The sequence below is a fragment of the Dromiciops gliroides genome, chromosome 3 (genome assembly GCF_019393635.1).
Source record: "Dromiciops gliroides isolate mDroGli1 chromosome 3, mDroGli1.pri, whole genome shotgun sequence".
Lineage (NCBI taxonomy): Eukaryota > Metazoa > Chordata > Mammalia > Microbiotheria > Microbiotheriidae > Dromiciops > Dromiciops gliroides.
In genome coordinates this window covers 355503284-355525987 of record NC_057863.1, presented here as the reverse complement: position 1 = coordinate 355525987, position 22704 = coordinate 355503284, and the positions used below count along the sequence as shown (strand labels likewise).

General features: G+C 39.7%; 1 protein-coding gene across 5 annotated transcripts in view; it reads left to right on the top strand.

Moving 5' to 3' along the window:
• The window catches only part of GRIK4 (glutamate ionotropic receptor kainate type subunit 4), a 714483-nt gene that overhangs the window by 501998 nt on the left and 189781 nt on the right, over nucleotides 1-22704 (top strand). For 4 of the 5 annotated variants that reach the window (XM_043998089.1, XM_043998087.1, XM_043998090.1 and 1 more), the window contains 2 exons: nucleotides 13573-13725; nucleotides 15450-15554. The exons of the other annotated variant lie outside the window; for it this stretch is intronic. In XM_043998089.1, the coding sequence (XP_043854024.1) occupies nucleotides 13573-13725; nucleotides 15450-15554 (258 nt within the window). The remainder of the gene's footprint in view (nucleotides 1-13572; nucleotides 13726-15449; nucleotides 15555-22704) is intronic. 5 annotated transcript variants of the gene reach the window in all.

Here is a 22704-nt window from a genome sequence, read left to right as displayed (position 1 = left end):
ATGACCTTGTAAAAGTCATTCTTCCCCTTGAGCCTCAGTTTCCTAATATATAAAATGAGGGGGTTGGCTCAGATTCCCTTTCAATTCTAGATCCTTGATCCTGTAGAGTTCTTGAAGGTTTCCAGAATGCTTTATGCACATTATCTTATTTGTGGAAAGTAACGAATATGGTGAATATAGAGAAGCATGGGAAAATTTATTGAATTGATGTATAATGAACTAAGCTAAACCAGGACAACCACCAAACAATCAGATTTCAGTGCTGCAAAATTATGACTGTTTTGACCCCAATTAGGAGATAATAAAAGGTATTCCCTCATTTGCAGAGCTGGGAGATTATGGGTATGGACATTATAATAACAGTGGGTTGGACTACATAACTTCTGATGTTTCTTCTAGCTATAAATCCATGGTCCTATGATGGGTAGGTTGTAATAGGACAGGTTCAAGTATAAGGATTCATAAGTAAAAGATATTAGAAGGTTAGAAGAAATTCTAGAGTGGTGGCTTGTGAAATAATAAGGTGCTAGAACATGGCTTCAAACTTGGGCCTGGAGGCAACCAAAGGTAGAAGGTGGAGATGGACTGGGGCAATGGGACAGGTCAAGTAATCAGAGATCACAGTAATGGTAAAGAACAAGTTTCATCTGAATGGAAGAGGGGAAAGGATAAGTGGCTGTATTTTCTCCAGATCTTAGGAATGAAGCTCTGCCAACCATCTTTTCAATGATCTATTTACTTGAGGATATGCTGTCAGTTATAAGCATCCAAAAGGAGCCAAGAAAGAACATCTGAAACTAACAGCATCATTCTGTGATCTTCCTGTAATCTAACCTCAGTCCCAAGGGTTGAGTTGGTTGTAATATACAAGGACACCAGGATATCTCAGGACTGTCTCAATATTAATAGAGATTTTTTTCTTACTCATTCCATGGACAACTCAGAGGAAGGGACCTTGAGCTGGGTATCTAGTTCCAATTCTGCCACTGATTCTCATATTGACTTTAGATAAGGTCCTTTGATTCTCTTTCCTATAGAATGGATGCTAATTATACCTTTTGCCTAAGAGGCAAAAAGAGGCAAAATTTCATAGTTTGATTTCCTATGTACAATGTTGGGTATGTTAGATATGAGACCAAAAACTGTCCAAGTCATTTCATTCAGAACACATATTTAGAATCATAAAGTTGAAAAGGACCCTAGTCCAAACCTCAGATTACAAAATTGAAGCCCAGACAAGTTAAAAATTAAACTCTCCCAAGTTGCACTGCAAGTTAATAGTAGGACCAAGAGCAGAATCCAAGTCTCCCATCTCCCAGGCCAGTGGGTGTCCTTTCCCTTGTACGTTTTTCATTCCTACAGAAATCTTATGAAACAGAAAAGGGTCTGAGTTACTCCTCCCATTTTAAATTGAGGACATTGAGATGAGATTAAATGATATATCCCAGTTCACATGGCAAGTGAGTAACAGAGCCTGGATTAGAATTGCAGTCTCCTGTTTCTGAGGTCCGAGGGGCCCTTTCACTGGACTATAGCCCTTCCTGGGAAGGAGGGAGGATGGATACATATATTGCCTTTGGAAAGTGAGAAGATGAAACAGCAGCAACAACAATGACAACAGCCACGTGCCACTCTCTGAGTTTCTTGCTATGGCAATGACCTTACCGAAGAGCAGCACATCTCCCCACTTGCCTTGTTGCGTTCGGGAATTCCCCATGCAAACAGCCTAGCCCTTTTATGTGACAGTGCCGCTAAAGAGCACAAAGAAAGATGGAACATAGCCCCAGTGGGGAAACAACCTTGAATTGCCTTCCTCTACCCTGCCTTCACAAGCGAAAGTGTCCCCTTGCTTGGAGTTCTCCCTCCCACCCCTCTCTCTTCTAGGATTCTCCCCTCATCTCCTCTCACTCTCTTCTCTCCCTTTTCTCCCTCTTTCAACATCCCTTTCTATGCTTTTCTCCTTTATCCTCTCTCATATTTCCCTTTTCTTTCATTCTCTTTTTTTCTTTCTCATTTTCCCTTTTCTTCATTCCTTCTCTCTCTTCTCACACTTTTTCTTCTTTCATCTTTTTTCTTCTCCCTTTTTTCCTTTCCTCTCCCTCTTATTTTATGTTCTTTCCCCATACCCCTCTCTTCTTATTTTTTCCTCCTCCATCATTCCTTTCTCCTTATTTTCTCTTTCTCGTTCTTTGTTGCTACCTCTAATTTTTCTCTCCTTCTCTACACCTTCTCCTCTTTCCCTCTCCTCTGATCCACACTGCACCAAGTTTACAGTGTAGCAGGTGGATCCCTGTACAAATGTGGGAGCTATCTCCTAAGAGTCAGGAGAGTTAGTGGCCAAGCTGAAACAAAACAGAAACATCTTGGCTGTGATAATCATGTCACCCCTGTACCTGGCAGGTAGCTTCTGCCAAAGAGGAAAAACCCCATACTTCTCCATTGAAAGGGAAATGGTGGGAGTCGGAAGAGAAAGAGTCCTGTGACCAACTAGAGGAATAGAACCACTTGTTCACATGTCATTCTCATTAATCACATTGCAAAGAAAGAAAATCGTGGAAAATCATTAAAATTACAGATGGCTAGATTAAGTAATTAGAATTTAGGCAAAAACAGATGTTCGTAATTAAGTGTTTATTTCATTGAATAAAATCCAGATTGTAAAGTCTATTTCACGGGATTTTAATGGTCTTCCACTCCTGGTATTATCTTTGGAGGCAAAGTTACAGTTGACAGCAATTTGAGGTTAAAGCTTGACCCAGCCCCAAGAGGATAGTGGCATCTCAGTTGGCTTGGAAAGTGGATGGTGGAAGGTTGGGGACTCAACAATATTGCTATTTCAGGAAAAGACATCATCTCAGGCACTTCTCCCAAATCACACACAACGAATCTTAATTTATACAGTGTCTCTCATGGCCCTAAACAATTTACAAACAGATCAAAAGAAAATAACAATGAAGAACCGAAATGAAAATATAAAAATCTGAGAACCAGAGATTCCATGCAAACTAATATTTCAGCGACAAGAGGGAGGAAATGATTTTAAATGAGGGTTCAACCAGCTGAGAAATTTTATATTTTGAAGAGAAAGCAAGACAAGAGGGAAGAACAGAGAAGTAAGGACACAAAGAGAAAGAAAGCACAAATAAAAAAAGGTTCAGGGAAAAAGAGAGAAGGGGAGAGGATAGACTAGGGAGAGAATTGACTAGGGAAGAGGAGGAGGGGTAGGGGGAGAGAGCGAGAGAGCGAGAGAGAGAGAGAGGCCGTACCAACTGTGAAGTGGGAAATGTACAGTATGATGTGATTTAGCAGAGTTGCTTTCATCCTGACTGTAGCCCCAAATGCTTTTCAGAGCTAAATTAGTAAATAATAGCAGAGGGAGAAAGCAATTAGAAGAGCAAAAAGGATGCTTCAGGATGGATATTTGAACGTAGATGGGAAAAGTTGATGAGGCAAAGAAATTAGAGACTCTTCTTCTAGCAGAGGTGAAATTGGGTGAGGGGAAGGGAATCTGGGCAAAGGGAAGATAAATAGAAGAGAACACTGAGAATCCGGTTCAGAGAGGATTCATTGAGAAGTAGATTCTGAGTCCTCAGAAGGAAATAGAAAGAAGAACTCCCTGTCCTGTCTTTATTTCCTTACATTGCCTTTATGAACACAGCCCAAGTGTTTCAAGGAGTTCTTAACAGCTGGGCTAAAGCAACTGGAGCCTAGAAAAGAACTGGGCCTTTAACGAAGGGAACAAAGTGGCTGAGGAAAGGTGCTATAGACATAGAATATTACTACCTATGACATGATGCCTAATCCAAGAAACCAAGTGAAGATTGATTGATGTCCTAGGATAGTCTTGCCTCCAAGGAAGGTCCTAGCATCATAGGATTGTAGATTTAGAACCTGAGGGGTGCCACCTTTGTTTTTCCAGGTGAGAAAATTGATGTTCAGAAAGGTTGTATGAATTTTCCAGGGTCACATAATATGTAAAATAGAAAGGTGAGATTCAAGCCCAGGAAATGTGTCCATACCCAGTGCTTTTTCTCATGGAAAAAAGTGAGATGTATTTTTGGGAACCCTTCCACCCAAATAAAATACCAGAAATAGCAGGTGATCATTAAGAATTCTCCAGTCAGGGGCAGCTAGGTGGCGCAGTGGATAGAGCACCAGCCCTGGAGTCAGGAGTACCTGGGTTCAAATCCAGCCTCAGACACTTAACACTTACTAGCAGTGTGACCCTGGGCAAGTCATTTAACCCCAATTGCCTCACTAAAAAAAAAAAAAAGAAGAATTCTCCAGTCAGGGATATCAAAGAAAATTGCCAACAAGTACTCTCTGGATTCTAAGCACTTTTTTTTTTTTGCTTAGAATTTTATTTTTCAAATTACATGTAAAAACAAATTTTGACATCAGTTGTTTTTAAACTTTGTGTTCCACCTTCTCTTCCTCCCCCCTCCCAAGAACTCAAGCAATTCAATATAGGTTATAAATAAGTAGTCATGCACATTAGCCAGGTTGTGAAAGAAAACAGACAAAAACAAAACTTCAGATTAAGGAGCTATGAAAACAAAAATATGCTTCAATCTGTTTTCAGATACCATCAGTTCTTTCTCTGTAGATGGACTGCAATTTTTATAAATCCTTCAGAGTTACATTGGATCATTGCATTACTGAAAATAACCAAGTCTTTCACAGCAGATCATCTTACACTATTGCTATTATTTTGTATACAGTACATTTCACTCTGCTTCATTTCATGTAGGTCTTTCCAGGTTTTTCTGTTAGTATCTTGTTCATCATATTTTTTTGTTTCAAAAAAGAATTATGTTTCAATCTGTATTCAAATACCATCAATTCTCTCTCTGTAGATGGATTGTATTTTTCAATAAGACCTTTGGAGTTGTCTTGGATCATTGCATTGCTGAAAATAATTAAGTCATTCACAGCAGATCATCTCACAATAATACTGTTCTTTTGTATACAGTAGATTTCATTTTGTATCAGCTCATGCAGGTCCCTCCATGTCTTTCTGATAGTATCTGGCTCATCATTTTTTTTAGTAAGTTATAATTACATAGTACTTTAAAGAGGGATTTCCTTACAATAAGCCCATGAGCTTGATTATTGCAACAACAGTAATAGATGACTTTTATATAGTACCTTAAACTTGACAGAGAACTTTCTTCACAATAATCCAGCAAAGTAAGTACCATACAGTTTGCCATTATTATCAATCAATCATTAATCAATCATCATAACTGTTTCCCTCCATCCTATTCCCTTCCCATGATATTTACTCTATTTTCTATCTTCTTTTACCCTATTCCTCCTCGAAAGTGTTTTGCTTTTGACTGCCCCTCCCCTGCTCTGCCCTCCCTTCTTTCACCCTTCCCTCCTTATCCCCTTTCCCACTACTTTCTTGCAGGGTTAGATGGATTACTTCACCCAATTGGGTGTGTATGTTATTTCCTCCTTGAACCAACTCTGATGAGATTAAGGTCTTTGAGCTAATTCTGATGTTTGTAAGTCTCCTTCACTTCCCCACTCCTCCCCCATCTCTCTCCCCAATCCATAGGCCCTTTCCTGCTTAATTTATATGAGATTTCACCCCATTTTACCACTCCCTTATCCCCTCCCCCAATGTATTCCTCTCCTCCCTCAATTTTACCCCAAAGATGTCATCATGGGGCAGCTAGGTGACACAGTGGACAAAGCACCCACCCTGAATCTAGGAGGACCTGAGCCAAAATTTGGCCTCAGATATAAGACACTCATCAACCCTGATGGCGCCCCCCTTAAAAAAAGAGAAACAGAACATAAATGCTTTACAGGTATCATCCCTTCATAATCAATTCCCACCTGTGCCCTCTGTCTAAATTTATTCCTATCATCTGCCCTAATACTCAGAAGGCTCTTATGTTTTAGATATATCATCTTCCCATGTAGGAATGTAAACAGTTTAACCTTTTAACATCTCTCATGATTTCTTTTTCCTGTTTATCTTTTTATGCTTCTCTAGGTTCTTACATTTGAAAGTCAAATTTTCTATTCAGTTCAGGTCTTTTCATCATGAATATCTGAAAGTCCTCTTTTTCATTGAAGTGCCATTTTCCCCCCTGAAAGATTATACTCACTTTTGCTGGGTAGGTGATTTTGGGTTGTAAACCTAATTCCTTTGCCCTTTGGAATATCTTATTCCATGCCATCTGATCCTTTAATATAGAAGCTGCTAGATCCTGTGCTATCCTTCTCATGGCTGCACAGTATTTGAATTGCCTCTTTCTGGCTGCTTACAATATTTTCTCCTTGACCTGGGAGGTCTGAAATTTGGCCATAATATTCCTGGAAGTTTTCCTTTTGGGAGCTCTTTCAGGAGGTGATTGGTGGATTCTTTCAATTTATATTTTACCTTCTGTTTCTAGAATATCAGGACAATTTTCTCTGACAATGTCTTGGAAGATGATGTTTAAGCTCTTATTTTGATCATGGTTTTCAGGTAGACCAATCATTTTACAATTATCTCTCCTGGATCTATTTTCCAGATCAGAAGTTTTTCCAAGAAGATATTTCACATTGCCCTCTATTTTTTTATTCATTTTGATTTTCTGGGGTAGGATATCCAAATTCCCCCTTAGTTACTGCATATATCCTGATAGACTCCTCCCTCCCCTGCCCCCAGCCAGCCATTCAGCCCTCTCACCAGACCATAAGCTTAGTTCCAGAAGATGCCTGCACTGCAGCTGATTCAGAGGCTGGGGGTAAGTTTATCCAGCACAGCCTGGCTGGGGATGAATCTGTGCTGGCTCTATTGTGGTCCTGGACTCCACTCTCAGCACAGCTCCCCCTCCTACCGAATTTCTAAGCTATCATTGGCTGGAAAATAGTCTCACCCATATTTTTGTGGGTTCTGCTGTTCCAGGGGTTGTTTTCTGACTGTGTTTGAAGTTTTTTGGAGTAATTGTGTCAGGAAGTCTGAGCATTTACTGCTTTTCCTCCTCCATTTTGGCTCCACCTGCATTCTAAGCATCTTGACCCATTTTTTATAAAACATTAGTAGCCAAGAAAAGCTAGTCTAGGATAGAAATATGTGGTAGGAAGGACTATGGAGCTCAGTGGTGAGAAATAAAAAAAGATTTTGGGACATTAGCCTGAAAGCCTACAGGATTTCAAATGTGAGCATCCCACATGAAGCTCTGTAGGAAGGGGTGGCCTTAATGGAAGGGGAGCTCAGATTGAATGTCTTGAAGGAAATAATGGGGCCACGAGGCTGCCAGAATTCCTGTTCCCCACCCCTCCTCTTTCCTACCTTGTCCTCCATATGGACCTCATCTAGCCAGCTGGGCATATGGAAGGGAAGGAAACTAATAGAGCCAGGTAATTTATCTGAACCCATCAGAGTGGAGTGGATTCCTCAAATAATTAATCATGTATCATTTTGTCTACACCCATAATTTCATAGGTGTAGGGAGCTACTGGTGAGGAACTTTCTCTACTAATACAGTCTAGTGCTTTCTCTCCATTTATAATCTGGGGCATTGACAAGCTAATTGGCTTGCCTAGGGTCACACAACCAATATGTATCAAGGCTGTATTTGAACACAGGTCTTTCTGAATTCCCAAACTACTCTCAATCAGCTGCACCACACTACCTCTCAATAATAATTATTGAATCGCTTGATCTCATAGGAAGGGTTGAGGAGGGAGGGAGGGAGGAAGAAAAATTTAGACTGTTTTCTCTCACAACTAGCTAATATGGGAATTCTTCCATGACTACTCATGTATAACTTATTTTGAATTGCTTGAGTTCTTGTGAATGGGGGGTGGGAATGGAGGGGGGAAGAGAAGTTGGAACACAAAATTTTTTAAAAATTGATGTTAAAATTTTGTTTTTATATATATTTTGGAAAATAAAATTCTATTCAAAAAATAACTATACCTGACATTTCTATAGTACTTTAGGATTTACAAAGTACTTTACATAAATTATTTCACTGAATCCTTATAACAATCCTTTGTGGTGGGTGCTATTATCATCCCCATTTCACAGATGAGGAAACTGAAGCTGACAAAGATTAAGTGATTTACTGAGCTATTAAGTGTCTGAGGTAGGATTCAAACTGAGGTCTAGCTAGGCTTCAAGTCACTTTGCTACACTGCCTTTTCAAGGTCAAGAATTCCCTTCCTACTATACACAGCTAGAAAACCCTGGAGCCCTGTGAGCAATTATTTTTGAAGAGGCCAGTACGGAGGTGATAATTCACCTGAGATTTAAAGCCTCATTGTAGATATAGGGAGACCCCAAATGACAGATAATGAGCTCAAAATGGGCAACAAGGCATATCAGAAGGAACGCTGGGAGTCAAGTGACTTTGGTTCTAATCTTTGCCTTACCATTAATTAGGCAAATGACCTTTGCCAACTCACTTTGGATTGCAGTGCTTAGAACCGAAATAGAGCTTCACTTCTCAGAGACTAACCTTCCTCATCTATGAAATGAATGTGGGGGAGAGGGAAAGAATGGGGGGGCATTCCCTGATTTCTACAATCCCTGGGATGTCTAATGTTAATTGTGAGAGTCTAAAACCAGACAGACCATTGAGAGTGGAGGGGAAATAGAGATAGAGATTAATTGATGGTGTCTATTACAACAGCCAAGCCAAAGGAACTTATCAAGGACATGAGAGGAGATTTCTATACTTGAGGTGAATTTGGACTAAATGATTTCTGATGGTCTCTTCTGAATCTAAGAGTCTGTGAGATGATGACCCAGAAGCACTGGCCAAAAGAAGATCATTCTCATGGTGCTAGTGCAACCATGCTTCCCAGAGATGGATGGATGGATGGATGGGTAGATAGATAGATAGATAGATAGATAGATAGATAGATAGATAGCATTTATTAAGGGCTTACTATATACCAAGCACTGTGCTAAGCATGGGGATACAATTATAAGGACATAAGACAGTTTCTGATTTCAAGGAACCTACATCCCAAGTCAGAAAGAAAACATATAAAGGTAAGCTGGCAAGTAAAGGGAGTACCTACTGAAAGAATAGTGTGGATATAGGTGGAGTCCAAAGTTGCAGGGGGAAATAAGGATGATAACTGGAGTGCAGAAAGAGTTAAATTAAGCCAAGATATATTACATGCCTATTGTGAGCGGGCCATTTGTTAAGCTTTGGGTGGGATACAAAGTTCATATAAAGCAAAGTCCTTGCCCTTACTGAACTTAGAAGTGACTTTTTCTTACAACGATGACTATAACGCCCAATAATAAATTATAAGTACATTAGAGATTATAAAACAAAGTTCTAGGTGTTTTTTGAGAGGGAAGGTTGACACTGACTGGAAAATAATGAAGAACTTCATGGAGAAGGTGACATTTGAGTTAAACATTAAAGAATGAGTAGAAACTCAGAATTAAATGCTGACTAACCTTGTTACACTAAGACAGCCATATTTTGCTTTTTAAAATTTTGTTGGAAGTCAAGTTGAACAGACCATTAATAAAAGAGAAATATTTGCTCAGGGGAGAAAGGATTATGTAAAGCAGACACAGATGTAGCAGCTTTGAGAAGCATCACTGAGAGAGTGAGAGAGCCCCATGTCAGATGAAGAGAGAACCAGAGATGCAAAGAGGCCAAGGTAATGGGATGGAGAGGAATGAACTGAAGTTGATGGATGGGAGAAGACAGCAGAGGAGCTGGAGGAGTCTAGCTGGCTGGCTCAACAGAGAAGACCAAAGAGCTTTACACCAAACCCTGACAGTAGAATTTAATTCACTCCAACAAGCATTTGCCTGATGACATCTTAACCATCTTTAAAGCTCAGATTAAATGTTGCCTTCTCCATGAAGCCTTTTCTATTCTCCCCATCAGTATCGACCTTCCCCCTCACAGCATCCAAAGTCTTTTTAGAGTACCCATCATGTATCATCTGGTATTCGAGTTACATGTTTGCCATCTTATTCCTTCAGTAGACAGTGGGAAACAGCAAAGGCTGCTGGATAAAGATGCTTCTGGAATTAGGAAAATTTTATTTCAAATCATGTTTCTAATCCATCCTGGCTGTGTTACCCTGAGCAAGTCACTTAATTTCTCAGTGTCCAGACAACTAAGACAGTAATTTGCAGAGAGGATCTGCATGGCTGGAGGAAGTTTCTCACCAAGACCACCCTTTGCTGATGAAGTCATAGGTCAAGTCCTCCCATATCCTCTCCCTGAAATAGACACATGGACTACGTCCAATTAAACTAAGAAAGATCTTCCCCAGTGCCCAAAACAGTCATCAGCTCTTTGTAAGCACATTTAGGATTAATGCATTGCATAATTAGAGCTGGAAGGAACCTTGGAAATCATCAAATTCAGCCTCCTCATTTTATAGATGAGGAACCTAAGGCCCAGAGAAGCAAATGACTTACCCAGGATGGCACAGCCAGTAAATGTCTGAGGCAGGGTTTCAATGGCTTCCAAGTGGTTACTGCATGTTAGATGAATGAAAGTGTGTTGAATACCTATTATGGACAAGGCACAGAGTTATGCAGATGATACCAAGATAGATAAAGTACCTTCTTTGACCCATGGATCTTATAGTCCAGAAGGGAAGTGATTGCCCTAATACAAATTAGAAGGTAATTAGTGCAAAGTATATTAAGCTCTTCCAGCAGGGGGTCATGGATCTCCATGTCTTGGCTTCCTTAACCTCATAACTGTGCTAGCAGCTTCTTCTGGGGCAGGATACTGGAACTAATAGCTCCTCGGAGGCAAACAGAAGAAGAATACAGGTTAGTTCCCCACTGCTACAATGTTCTTTTCAAGGGAATTAGTAAATGGATGAGAAGGAGGTTGAGTCATCTGCATTATCTTTGCCCAGATGGTGGCAAAATCAGGCTAGAGTTTTAGCTCTATTCATTCATAACCAGATCAACTAAGGATGGTTTTGTCTGTCTCCTATATTGGGTAAAATTATGAATCAGGTGAAGTTTATATTTGGGATACCCTTGTCTTCCCTTTTTTATCATATCTGTCAATATACTCTGCACTGATTACCTTTTAATTTGTATTAGAGTAATCATTCCCCTTCTAGACTGTAAAAGATTGTGCCTTGTTCATAATAGGTATTCAATATACTTTCATTAAAAGGAACTTAATCTTCTTTTCTCTTTTTTCCAATCTTCCCTCCCCATTCCAAGTAGCCAATGACCACATTTTTTAAACTCATTCATTCATTCATTTATAGAGATACTCACTGAGTAGCTGAACACCTATCCTTGGTTCTACAGGAGATGGAAAGAAGTATGAATTAGCTCTTGCCCTCAAAGAGCTTACAGGCTAGTTGGGAAGACAAGACAGAGACTCATGAAAGGTTAAATGCCAGTATAAGATAGCAATCCTAGAAATGCCACAAGGAGGCTAAATAAATAGAAGAAGGACAAATAAATAGCACAGCAAAAAGTGATATGAGTTTCTTGATAGAAAGATCCATGGCCTAGGCTCTCCTGTAAGGAAAGAGTCACTAAATTTCAAAACTGAAAAAGACCTCAGAGGCCATCTAGTACATTCCTACAGGAATCCACCATTAGAACATACCTAAAAAGTGGTCATCCACGGGGGGCGGGGGGGTAGGTGGCGCAGTGGATAAAGCACCAGCCCTGGATTCAGGAGTACCTGAGTTCAAATCCGGCCTCAGACATTTGACACTTACTAGCTCTGTGACCCTGGGCAAGTCACTTAACCCCCATTGCCCTGCAAAAAAAAAAAAAGTGGTCATCCAGCCTTTGGTCAAAGGTCTCTGAGGAGAACCCACTACATTCTGAAGCAGCCCATTCATTCCACATTCAGTTAGCTTTAATTGCTAGGGAGTTGTTTTTTTCCTTAATAATAATCATGACAGCAAATATTTCTATACTGTTATAAAATTGGCAAACATCCCATTCTATCCTCACAACAATTCTGAAAGCTATGGGGGCCTTGTTCAACAAAATTAGGTCTTCTTCTATTCTCTAGGTTATGAAATTATTATTGAGGAAAGTTTGGAACTGATCAGTTATTCAGTTTATAGCAGAAAGAGACATCCATAATGTCTAAATAGTTGGATTCACTCAACATCTTGCCTCTGTACCAGATTAGTTTCAGAAAATAATCATCTACAACCTCCATCTAACTTGGATTTCTAGAGTATATTTCCACAATGATAGCATTTTTGTTTTTCTTTTTATTCTCACTCTAACCCACTATACTTTTACTCCAAAGTTACTCTATTTCTATGAAAGGATATATTTTATTGATAAACTTTGTTATCCCTTCTGTCAGATCTGCTTTAAAAAAAAAAAAACGGGTTATACTTTTTAAAGAGACAATTTTGTGCAGTGCTTAATCCAAAGAAATCTATTGTTATGGCAAAATTTCAAGCACCAGTGGAGGAGATAGTTGGGGCTTAGGGAAAGAGCTTTTCTGTAGGCTTTCAAAGTAATATCATTGTGGGACATATACTATAGAATACTTGGTCAGTTGGAAATCATGAATGATGCCTTCCTGAAACAGTTTAGAAACATGAATAGGGACAACGTACCATGTGTACAGCTATGTGTTCTGCCTATGTGTAAGGCTCACCCTGTTGGACATGTGCATTACTTGGCCTATGTTGCTTTACACTTATTTATATATGTCTTTATAAATGTATTTATTATGACTTTTTAAAACATAATCTAGTCATTTTAAACTTTCTAAAAACATGATTCATGCCTAGATTTCCTCTGCATTTTCCTACTAATCCTTTCTTCCCCATCTACTATCCACCAACAAACACCACATAATACAGGGCTTTGCACACAGAAAGACTTAATCAGTGTAGTTGAATGACTGGTTGACTAAGCCTCAGATATCTAGAGTATTTACATAAATTTCAGCAGTTCTTAGCTAAGCTTTAATGAGTGTCAAAGATAAATAAAAATCCTCCTTCACTGACCTAGGTATTCTGCTCTCCCTGAAATTCACTGGCTATTTTCATTTTCCTAGAACAAAAAGAAAATAACACACTAGGGTTAATTGAATATAAAGGGAAGGGCTGGTGGGTGTCTCCTTAGGTAGCTAGAGGCCAAGGAGGAAGTCAATACCAGAGATGAAAGTGAAGGCCTCGTGCAGGCAGCTTCCACACTCTCAGCTTTGCTGGTTCTTCAGTTCATTAGCATGGAACAAAGAGAAACCATCTGGTAGCCTAAGATGGGGCTTTAGGGATGAATTTATTTTCTTTTACTGATAGACATTCTCTTATTCCCTTATTCCCTCTCTTTTCTACTCTCTCTCTCTCTCTTTCTTATTTTCTTCTCTCTGTCTCTTATCTCTATGTCTCTGTCTCTCCCCCTCCCTCCTATGATTTCTATTCTCTTTTTATTTCTTTCCTTCCCACTGCTGTCCATTCTTTTCTTTTACTTTTCCACTTTCTTCCATTTCTTCTTCCTTCCTTCATCCCTTCCTTTTCCCTCATTGTCACTTTCTCTCCCTGTTCCCTCTCTTTCTTTCTTTTTCTCCTCATCCCCTCTTTCCCTTTCTCCCTTCATCCTCTGACTTCCTCCTCCCTCCCCAGCTCTCCTCAGCCCTGCTATTTGATGCTGTCTACACTGTTGTGACCGCAGTTCAAGAGCTGAACCGAAGTCAGGAGATTGGTGTGAAGCCCCTGTCTTGTGGCTCTGCACAGATCTGGCAGCATGGTACCAGCCTCATGAACTACCTAAGAATGGTGAGAAGGGACTGAAAGGCCTGGCTAGCAAGGCCAATGATTGCTTCCATCCCTAAGCCTGGCCAGGTGTGGGGGGGATGGGGGCAGCCGGGTCTCCCAATCACACATACACACACTACCCACTGTCATAACGTGGTTCATCATTGTGGCAGGCAGTATAAACTATAGATCAATTTGTGTCTCTCAGTGGACAATAAATAATAATGTTACCTATTAATAATATTAAATATTAATAGTATTAAATAATAAGTAATAATAGTTAGTTTTCATTTAGCACTTTGATATTTGCAAAGCACTTTACATATGTTCTCTCTTTTGATATATAAAGTATAAGCCTGATGAAATTAGCTTCTAAAACAGTATTAGCCCTTTCCCCTTAATATCAGTGTTATAGATCCCACTCTGATGCAATACCTGAATCTGAGCACTCTGTGCAGAATTAGAACCAGAAAAGAATGGTCAAGGAGAGATGGGAAAGGACGTTATTATCCAATTCAACATGTCTTCTAGTCTTCTGACCTTATCATCCCTCAACTAGCACACTGACTCCAGTGTCCAGAGCACCTCATTGAATTTCTTTGGGTCCTTCTGAGTATTCCCAAGGTTACAAATGATGGCCAAGAACATCCATAACCCCCAGAGAAAGACAGTTCCCAGTAGTCTAGGGGGAAATGGAGAAATGAATATGTATGTACACACACACACACAGTTTGGGGCCATGTAAGAATTTTAACAAAAGGTTGGAGATATATTTGTGTGTGTGTGTGTATATATATATATATATATATATATATATATATATATATATATATATATATATATATATATGAATGTAAAAATGTTAACAAAAGTTAAGAGATGCCTGTATATTTATATGTGTATATACACATGTATGTGTATGTGGGAATTTATATGTGTATGTATGTATACATATATACACATGCACATATATATGTATCTCCAACCTTTTGTTAACATCCTGTGATCTCTTGTGGGGTTTTGTGGGATGGCTTTGTAAAGAGATGGCATAAAGGGAAGGAGAAGTGATTTAGAAGAGCCATCTAAACAATTACTGAAGTTGCAGAAGGTGGGTATGGGGGAGCAGAGGGCAAAGGGGAGAATCCCAGCCTCCCTTCAGTTTGCAGACAGACAAGAATATGAGTTTAACAGAGGTAGACAGTTTTGCCTCTTAAATCATTCACATTCTTCTTCAAATGGATTAAAAATAAATAACAGCGATTCACAGGAGTTACATTTATACTATTCCAAAACTCTTGAATGGAGACAAAAAGATAGATCTTGACAGCTTTGGCCTTTCCAGTATTCATTAAATACAACATTTATTCAACATTTATTAAGCACTTATTATGTGCTGGGCACTGGGGAAGACTCAAGGCTTGTATAAACTACGGTCTTTGTCTCTGCTACAAAAAGAAATGTAATATAAAATATCACATGATAAATTAATTGGGTACAAAACAACGTATTATGTGAAGTCTAAGGGGAGGGGAGCAAGAAAAAGTGTTACTTCCTAGAGAGATGAGAGAAAACTTCAAAGAGAAAGTAGCATTTAAGTTTGTCTTGAAAGGATAGACAGGAGTGTATTAGAGAAAAGGGAGTATGGGGTGGGAAAGGGGAAGTCACCCCTTCTCTCCTAGTGTATGCTCTAGGTCAGTGAAAACACTGAGCCACTTTGGTGCTGTAACTCACTCTCTCTTGGACAGGTAGAATTGGAAGGTCTCACCGGCCACATCGAATTCAACAGCAAAGGCCAGAGATCTAACTATGCCCTTAAAATCCTGCAATTTACCAGAAACGGCTTCCGCCAGGTAAGCTCAGTGCCAATATGCTTTAATGGTGAAAACCTCCATCCTATGCCCACCACCTTCCCACCACTGGGCCACATTTTTTTGGCTCTGTGCTGGTCAAAACTGTAGCCACTTCTCAGCTTTCCACATCGACAGTATGTATATCATGTGATATTCCAGGCATTCATCTCCTTTGTTCCTCCTAGCCACTGTCAAACAGCAAGCACGAGCTCATTGCAAAATCATTTTAAGAGCAATAGAGATAAAATTATATCATGGAGAGAGAGCATTGTCCCAAGAGTCAGAAGACAGAATTTTATATTTCCAGATATGCCATTAACTAGCTTTATGATCGTGGATAAGTAATTGTTTTTTCTCTCTGGACCTTGTTTCCATTCTAACATTTTAGAACTCTTAGAAGGTAGAATCATAGAATCATATATACATATACATATACATATACATATACACACATATACACATACACATACACATACATATACATATACACATACACACACACATATATATGTACATATATATAAACAGTACCAGTTTATTTTGATTCATATATATTTAATGTATATGAGATAGATATATATACACATATGTATATACATACATATGGTTTATTATGTTCAAATCCTTCATTTACAGATGAGGAAACTGAGGCCCAGAAAGGTTTAGTGATTTCCCCAAGAATGCATAGCTAGTAAATTATAAATGATAGGACTAAGATTTCAGCCGAAGTCCTTTTATTCCAAATTCAGTTGTTTCCATTTTATCACACCATGCTACAGAAAGGAAGTCACATAATGAACACCAAATTCCGGCATTATTTTTAAACTCCTTGACATCCAGGAGGGTTTTTTGTTTGTATTTTATTTGTATTTCTAATGTCAGGTAAAGTACCCTGGGTTTAGTAGGTACCTAATAAATGTTTCTTTTTTTTTTTTTTTTTTTTTTAGTGAGGCAATTGGGGTTAAGTGACCTGCCCAAGGCCACACAGCCAGTAAGTGCCAAGTATCTGAAGCCGGATTTGAACTCAGGCACTCCTGACTCCAGGGCCGGTGCTCCATCCACTGCACCACCCAGCTGCCCCCTAATAAATGTTTCTTGAATTTAAGTTGATTTTTGAGGTTAAGGAATAAAAAGTAGCCATGGGGCTGCTTCAGCTCTTGTTCTTTAGGTTATTGTCACTGATTTTGCTATCCCAACCCTTGTCCTTTGGAGCCAGTGGACAACATCAAGGGCACTCAGATAGCTGACATACTTTTTCTTGGTAAGAAAAGGTTGGAGTCTGGGTTCCATTTTGTGAAGTTATAGGGAGGCATATTTTAGCTCTACCTAAAGGAATTTTGGAAGTAGGTGGTACCATGGATAGAGCTGCCAGGCCTAGGGTCAGGAAGACCTGAGTTCATATCTGACCTCAGGCACTTCCTAGCTGTGTGACCATGGGCAAGTCACTTAGCCCTGTCTGGCTCAGTTTCCTCATCTGTAAAATAGGCTAGAGAAGAAAATGGCAAACCATTCCAGTATCTTTGCCAAGAAAAAAATCCAAAGTAGGGTAAGGAAGAGTTGGACACAATTGAAATAATAGAACAACAATAACAATGAAAAAAAAATCTACGCAACAGTAGAATAGAGTGCTTCACTAGTTAGCGAGGTACTTATCAATGAAGGTGTTCAAGCAGAGGCCAGATGAATACTTGTCAAAATACCATAAAGGGGATTCATCCTTCAAATCAGATGTTGTAAAAGGAAATCCAGGCCAGCAGCCCTCACAGATCCTCTAAGACTGCATGTGTCACTCCAGCCCTAGGAATGGTAATAATAATTAATGATAGCTAGTATTTATATGGTGCTTTAAAAATTTTGTCTCGTTTTATTTTCACAAAAAAGCCTGGGAGGTAGATGCTGTTATTCCCATTTTACAAATGTGGAAACTGAAGCAAACAGGTTAAAGAACTTGCCAAGGATCACACAGCTAATAGTTTTGTGAGGCACGATTTGAACTCAAGTTTTCCTGACCTTGGGCCCAGCACTCTATCCACTACAACACCTAGCTGCCTCTTGTTTGACCCCAGGTTAGAAAACGTGCCCTACAAAATAAATGCAGTATAGGCAGGCCTCAGCCTGTGTCACCCAGGTGGTGCAGTGGATAGAACGCTGGGCCTGGAGTCAGGAAGACCTGAGTTCAAATCCATCCTCAGATACTTACTAGCTGTGTGACCTTGGGAAAGTCACTTAACCCTGTTTGCCTCAGTTTCTTCATCTATAAAATGAGGTGGAGAAGAAAAATTTCACACCACTCCTGTATCTTTGCCAAGAAAGTCCCCAAAAGGAGGCACTAAGAGTCAGACACAACTGAAAAATTACTTAATAACAAGAGCTTGTGTCAAATCTGCCTCTCACACAATCCTTTGCCTAGGGATTATATTTAAGCTTCACACCACCCCCATAAGGGGGCAAATCTCTTAGCTTCAACAGAAGTTCCAATCTGTTTAGAATTCCTGGTGCCAGCTTTAGTCACCACACTGCCAAAGGGCTCCATCATACATATGGAAACAGACAAGGGATAATGGATGGAAATCCAGCCTTGGAACCGTGAAGACATGGGTTCAAGTCCTGACTGCCAGATATATTGGTTGTGTGATCCTGAGGAAGTCACATAGCCTCTAGGTACTTCAAGCAGCTCTCTGAGATGAAAGAAGGTGTCTTCCTGTATTAGTAGAGGGAATTTCCTTATTGAGGAGTTCCCCATATTAATTAAATGACACATCTAGGCTCTATTTTTATTTAGACACATGTCTACATATAGGAAATATGTGTGTTCATGTAATAGAATGGAACCAGAGCAGGAAGATTAGGAACAGTAAGTGTATCCATGACTGCTTAGAATCAGCTAGAAATTTCCAGCTCCTTTCCCTGTATTCTTCAATAAAGGCTATTCCAGTAAACTAACCAAGGGTTTGCTTCATTGTATCAGGTGATGGAAATGTTTGGAACCCAATGCTGAGACAATTAGGGCAGCTGGGTGGCACAGGAGATAGAGTACCTGTAAGTCAGGAAGACTCATCTTCCCGGTTTCATATCTGGCCCCTGATACTTAAAAGCTGTGTGAGTGACTCTGGGCAAGTCACTTCATCTTGTTTGCCTTAGTTTCCTCATCCTTAAAATGAGTTGAAGAAGGAAATAGCAAACCCCTCCAGTATCTTTGGCAAGAAAATCCCAAATAGGGAAATAAAGGATCAGACACAATTGAAACAACTGAACAAGAACATCTGAGGTAATTAGAGGCTGCAAGGAGATTCTTAGCCAAGGCATGAGGCACCATGAGACTTCTAAAATCCTTACCAACTCAAAGATTCCATGAGTCTTTGATTGGCTGTCTCACTTCTCTCTATTTCTGTGAATAATCAACAATTGACTTAAAGTAGTTCCAGTGATCAAGGTAGATAGTTGGCAGTAATCAAATAATTCCGTTCAAATCAATTTAATTTAATGAACATCTATCAAGTTTCTACGATCTTCAGAGGCTCAAAGACAAAAATGAAAGCCCCTGCCCCCAAGGAGCTTATATTCTACTAGGGAAAGTGGGAGCAAATCCTCACTGTTGAGTATATGGTCCACTCAAATGAGTTTTATCAGGGTTGATCTGGAGAGGTGGCTCAAACTGGCTCATGCAGATTGTTAAATTTTCAGTGTCATCATTTACACCACAAAAATTAGCAAACATTACAAATCAGGGTTTGATTTATTGTTTTTTTGATTACTAGACTTACAAAAGTGATGGAGAAAATGTTAATAATGCAAGTTAAATTTAAAATATGTCCTGAATCCCTATACCCCACCCCAGAGTAACATTTACCAGCACACTACTGGCTACTTTTGTGAGATACCCCTTGCATTGGTTATCAATTTTCCCTTACCTCCCTTCTATACCAATTTCTGACCCCCATGGTTACAGGGATGGCGTTATTGTCCAGGACTGCCTTCATCTACCTGTGCCTTTCTCTGACTTTCATCAATATTATCTTCCTCCTCTTTATTGTTTTGTTATTCTTCCCACAAGAAAGGAGACTCAGAGTTTCCTTTGGCTGTCCCAACTGACTCTTCAAAACCTAGTTGACCTCATTATTTACCCCTATTTAAGTTCTGTAGTTAAAAGGAGCATCCCAGGGCAGCTAGATGGTGCAGTGGATAAAGCACTGGCTCTGGATTCAGGAGGACCTGAGTTCAAATCCAGCCTCAGACATTTGACACTTACTAGCTGTGTGACCCTGGGCACTTAACCCTCATGCCCCCCCCAACAAAAACAAACAAAAGGAGCATCTCTCTTTGAAGTAAAGTCAGAAGCCCATCCTTTATACAAATGTATTAATAACTAAATAAGAGGAAATGGGGTACAACCAGGGGTATGCTGGAATCAGTTTGAATTGGTTCTCAAGAGCCACATGTTAAATTTTCATTTATACCTCAGAAATTGGCAAACTACCAATCTGGGATGGATTTATTATTTTGTTGATTGTCTAAACTTAAGAAAGTGATGGAGAAAATATAAATAATGCAAATTAAAATTTAAAATGTGTCATGCATTTTCAGAGAGCTGGTTGTTAAACATTCACACACACACACACACACACACACACACACACACACACACCCAGTACAAAATGTAGAAAGGACAGAGATTAGATATGGGGTAGAATTTGCTGCCTGTCACAGAAGGTTAAACAACACAGCCTGTTCCTGAAAGAATTTGTGGCATTTCCTTTCTTCATGAGCTTAAGAATTCACCCTTCATGCAACAACTTCTCTGTTTCTTTGATACTTTGGGTTTGATCTTGCTTAAGAGGACCTGCAGAGGCTGATTGTTGCTAGAAAATCCCCAGATTCTACTATATTGTACAAAAAGAGGAGCATGTACTCCTGGGGAGGCAGTATGCTATATCGTGGAAAGGATCCTGGACTAAGAATTTGGAAATTTGGCCCTAAATCCCATTAGTGCTTGGACAAACCAGATCTCTTCTCTGTGACTCAGTTTCCTCCCCCATAAAATTAGAGGATTGGACTGGATAATCTCTAAGATCACTTCTAGTTCTAATCTATGGTTCTATCATTTTGCTTGAGGTGAGTTTGTGTTCATCCCTATCACACTCTAACATACTCTCCCTATGACCATTTGTGAAGTGACTGGTCAAGGTTCAGTGTGCACTCACTAGTAATGGGTAGCATGGGTCAAAACTGGTTCCTCTCAGTGTGGAATCCACAAGTGTAATCATGGCTTCACTGTGCTCTGACCCAGTGAGCAAAGTACAGCTTCAGTGCAGCTGTAGGACAGAGTTAAGCAGCCTTTACTGAGTCCCCACAGAGTGTAGTTTTACACTTTGAGCTTGGGATACAGAGAAAAGAACAAGTGTGTTTCCTTCCTGCAGAGACCTTCTAGACCAGTATGGGAGAATGCTAAAAACACAGGCAATAAAAAAGGAGTTCATTACAATGATAACATTTTGTTCATTTTTAAACTACATATATAAATATGAATGAGGCAGACAGAAGTTGTGAATAGAACTGGCCTTAGGGTTAGAAAGACCTGGGTTTATTCAGTTCTGTCTCTGTTATACACAGACTGGATAACCCTAGGAAAGCCTCTTAACCTCTCAGTGTCCCAGTTCTCTCTCTTAAACGAAGTGGTGAAGCAGGCAGCAGCATGCTTTTGAAGAAGGAGTTTCTGGACTGATATTTCCTTATACTAATGAAATCAAAAGTCTGGTCCAAAATATGTGTATATATGTGTGTGTGTACATAGTAACAGACAAGGAATAATAGAAATCTAGTCTTAAAACCATGAAGACATAGATTTAAGTCCTGGCTCCTGGGTATACTGGTTGTATGGTCTTGGGCAAGTCACATAATCTCTAGGTGCTCAAAGAATCCCCCTGAGACTATAAGTTGCAGAGAAGGTATGTTGGAAGAAGGAATTTCCTTATCCAGGAGTCCCCTATATTAATAAAAGAAAATGCAGTCTCTATCCCTATACATATTTATACCTACAGATAGAACATGTGTGTGTAGAAGCTCCTAGAGAAGAGGGGGTTGTGGTTTTGTCTTTGTCTTTTTTAAAAAAATTATCCATAGGGCTTAGTACAGTGCCTGGTGTATAGAAGGCATTTAATAAATACTTATTGATTGATTGCTATGGACTATTATGAACACAGAAGAGCATTGTGGGAAAAGTTGGATCACGGATTATTCTGGTAAATTGGGGAGAATGGGTGGAATTCATTAGAAAAAAAACTCTTTGGGGGCAGCTAGGTGGCACAGTGGATAAAGCACTGGCCCTGGATCCAGGAGGACCTGAGTTCACATCCAGCCTCAGACACTTGACACTAGCTGTGTGACCCTGGGGAAGTCACTTAACCCTCATTGTCCCGCAAAACAAACAAACAAAGAAAAAAATTCTTTGGAAGAGGTGATCTTGAGCTGCAGTTTTTTTTTTTGTTTGGTTTTTGGTTTTTTTGCTGAGCAATGGGGGTTAAATGACTTGCCCAGGGTCACACAGCCAGTGTCAAGTGTCTGAGGCTGGATGTGAACTCAGGTCCTCCTGAATCCAGGGCCAGTGCTTTATCCACTGTGCCACCTAGCCGCCCTTGAGCTGCAGTTTTAAAGGAGTCTGACTTGAATGCTTCCTGAAGGTCACTGGTGAACCCTTTATAAAGATAGCAGAGATTATCCTAGGACTCTCCTGACCATCTCATGTATAAGTGGACCCCTTGGGGGAAGTTCAAGAGCAATTACCCAATTGAGCTTTGCTTTGCTTCTTCTCTGTGGCCTCCCCCTCTTTATGCTCAACTTGACTGGTCTCAATCCTTGTTTGTACAGAAGAGTCTTTACTGGAAATCAGACCTTCTCGATTCAGGCCATTGCCAGAAAGGACCTTGCCCAAGTAAGAGTCTTACTCTATAGGTCAACCTAGCCCAAGTCTTTGGAGCCCCTGCCTTTAAATATTCACTAGAAAACTCAAGACTGACCCTGGAACTACCTGCAGTGAACAGATGTTCTTAACCTGGGGTTTGTGAATTTTTTTTATAATATACTTTCTGACTACATTTTAATACAATTGATTTCCTTTGTAATTTATATATATATATATATATATATATATATA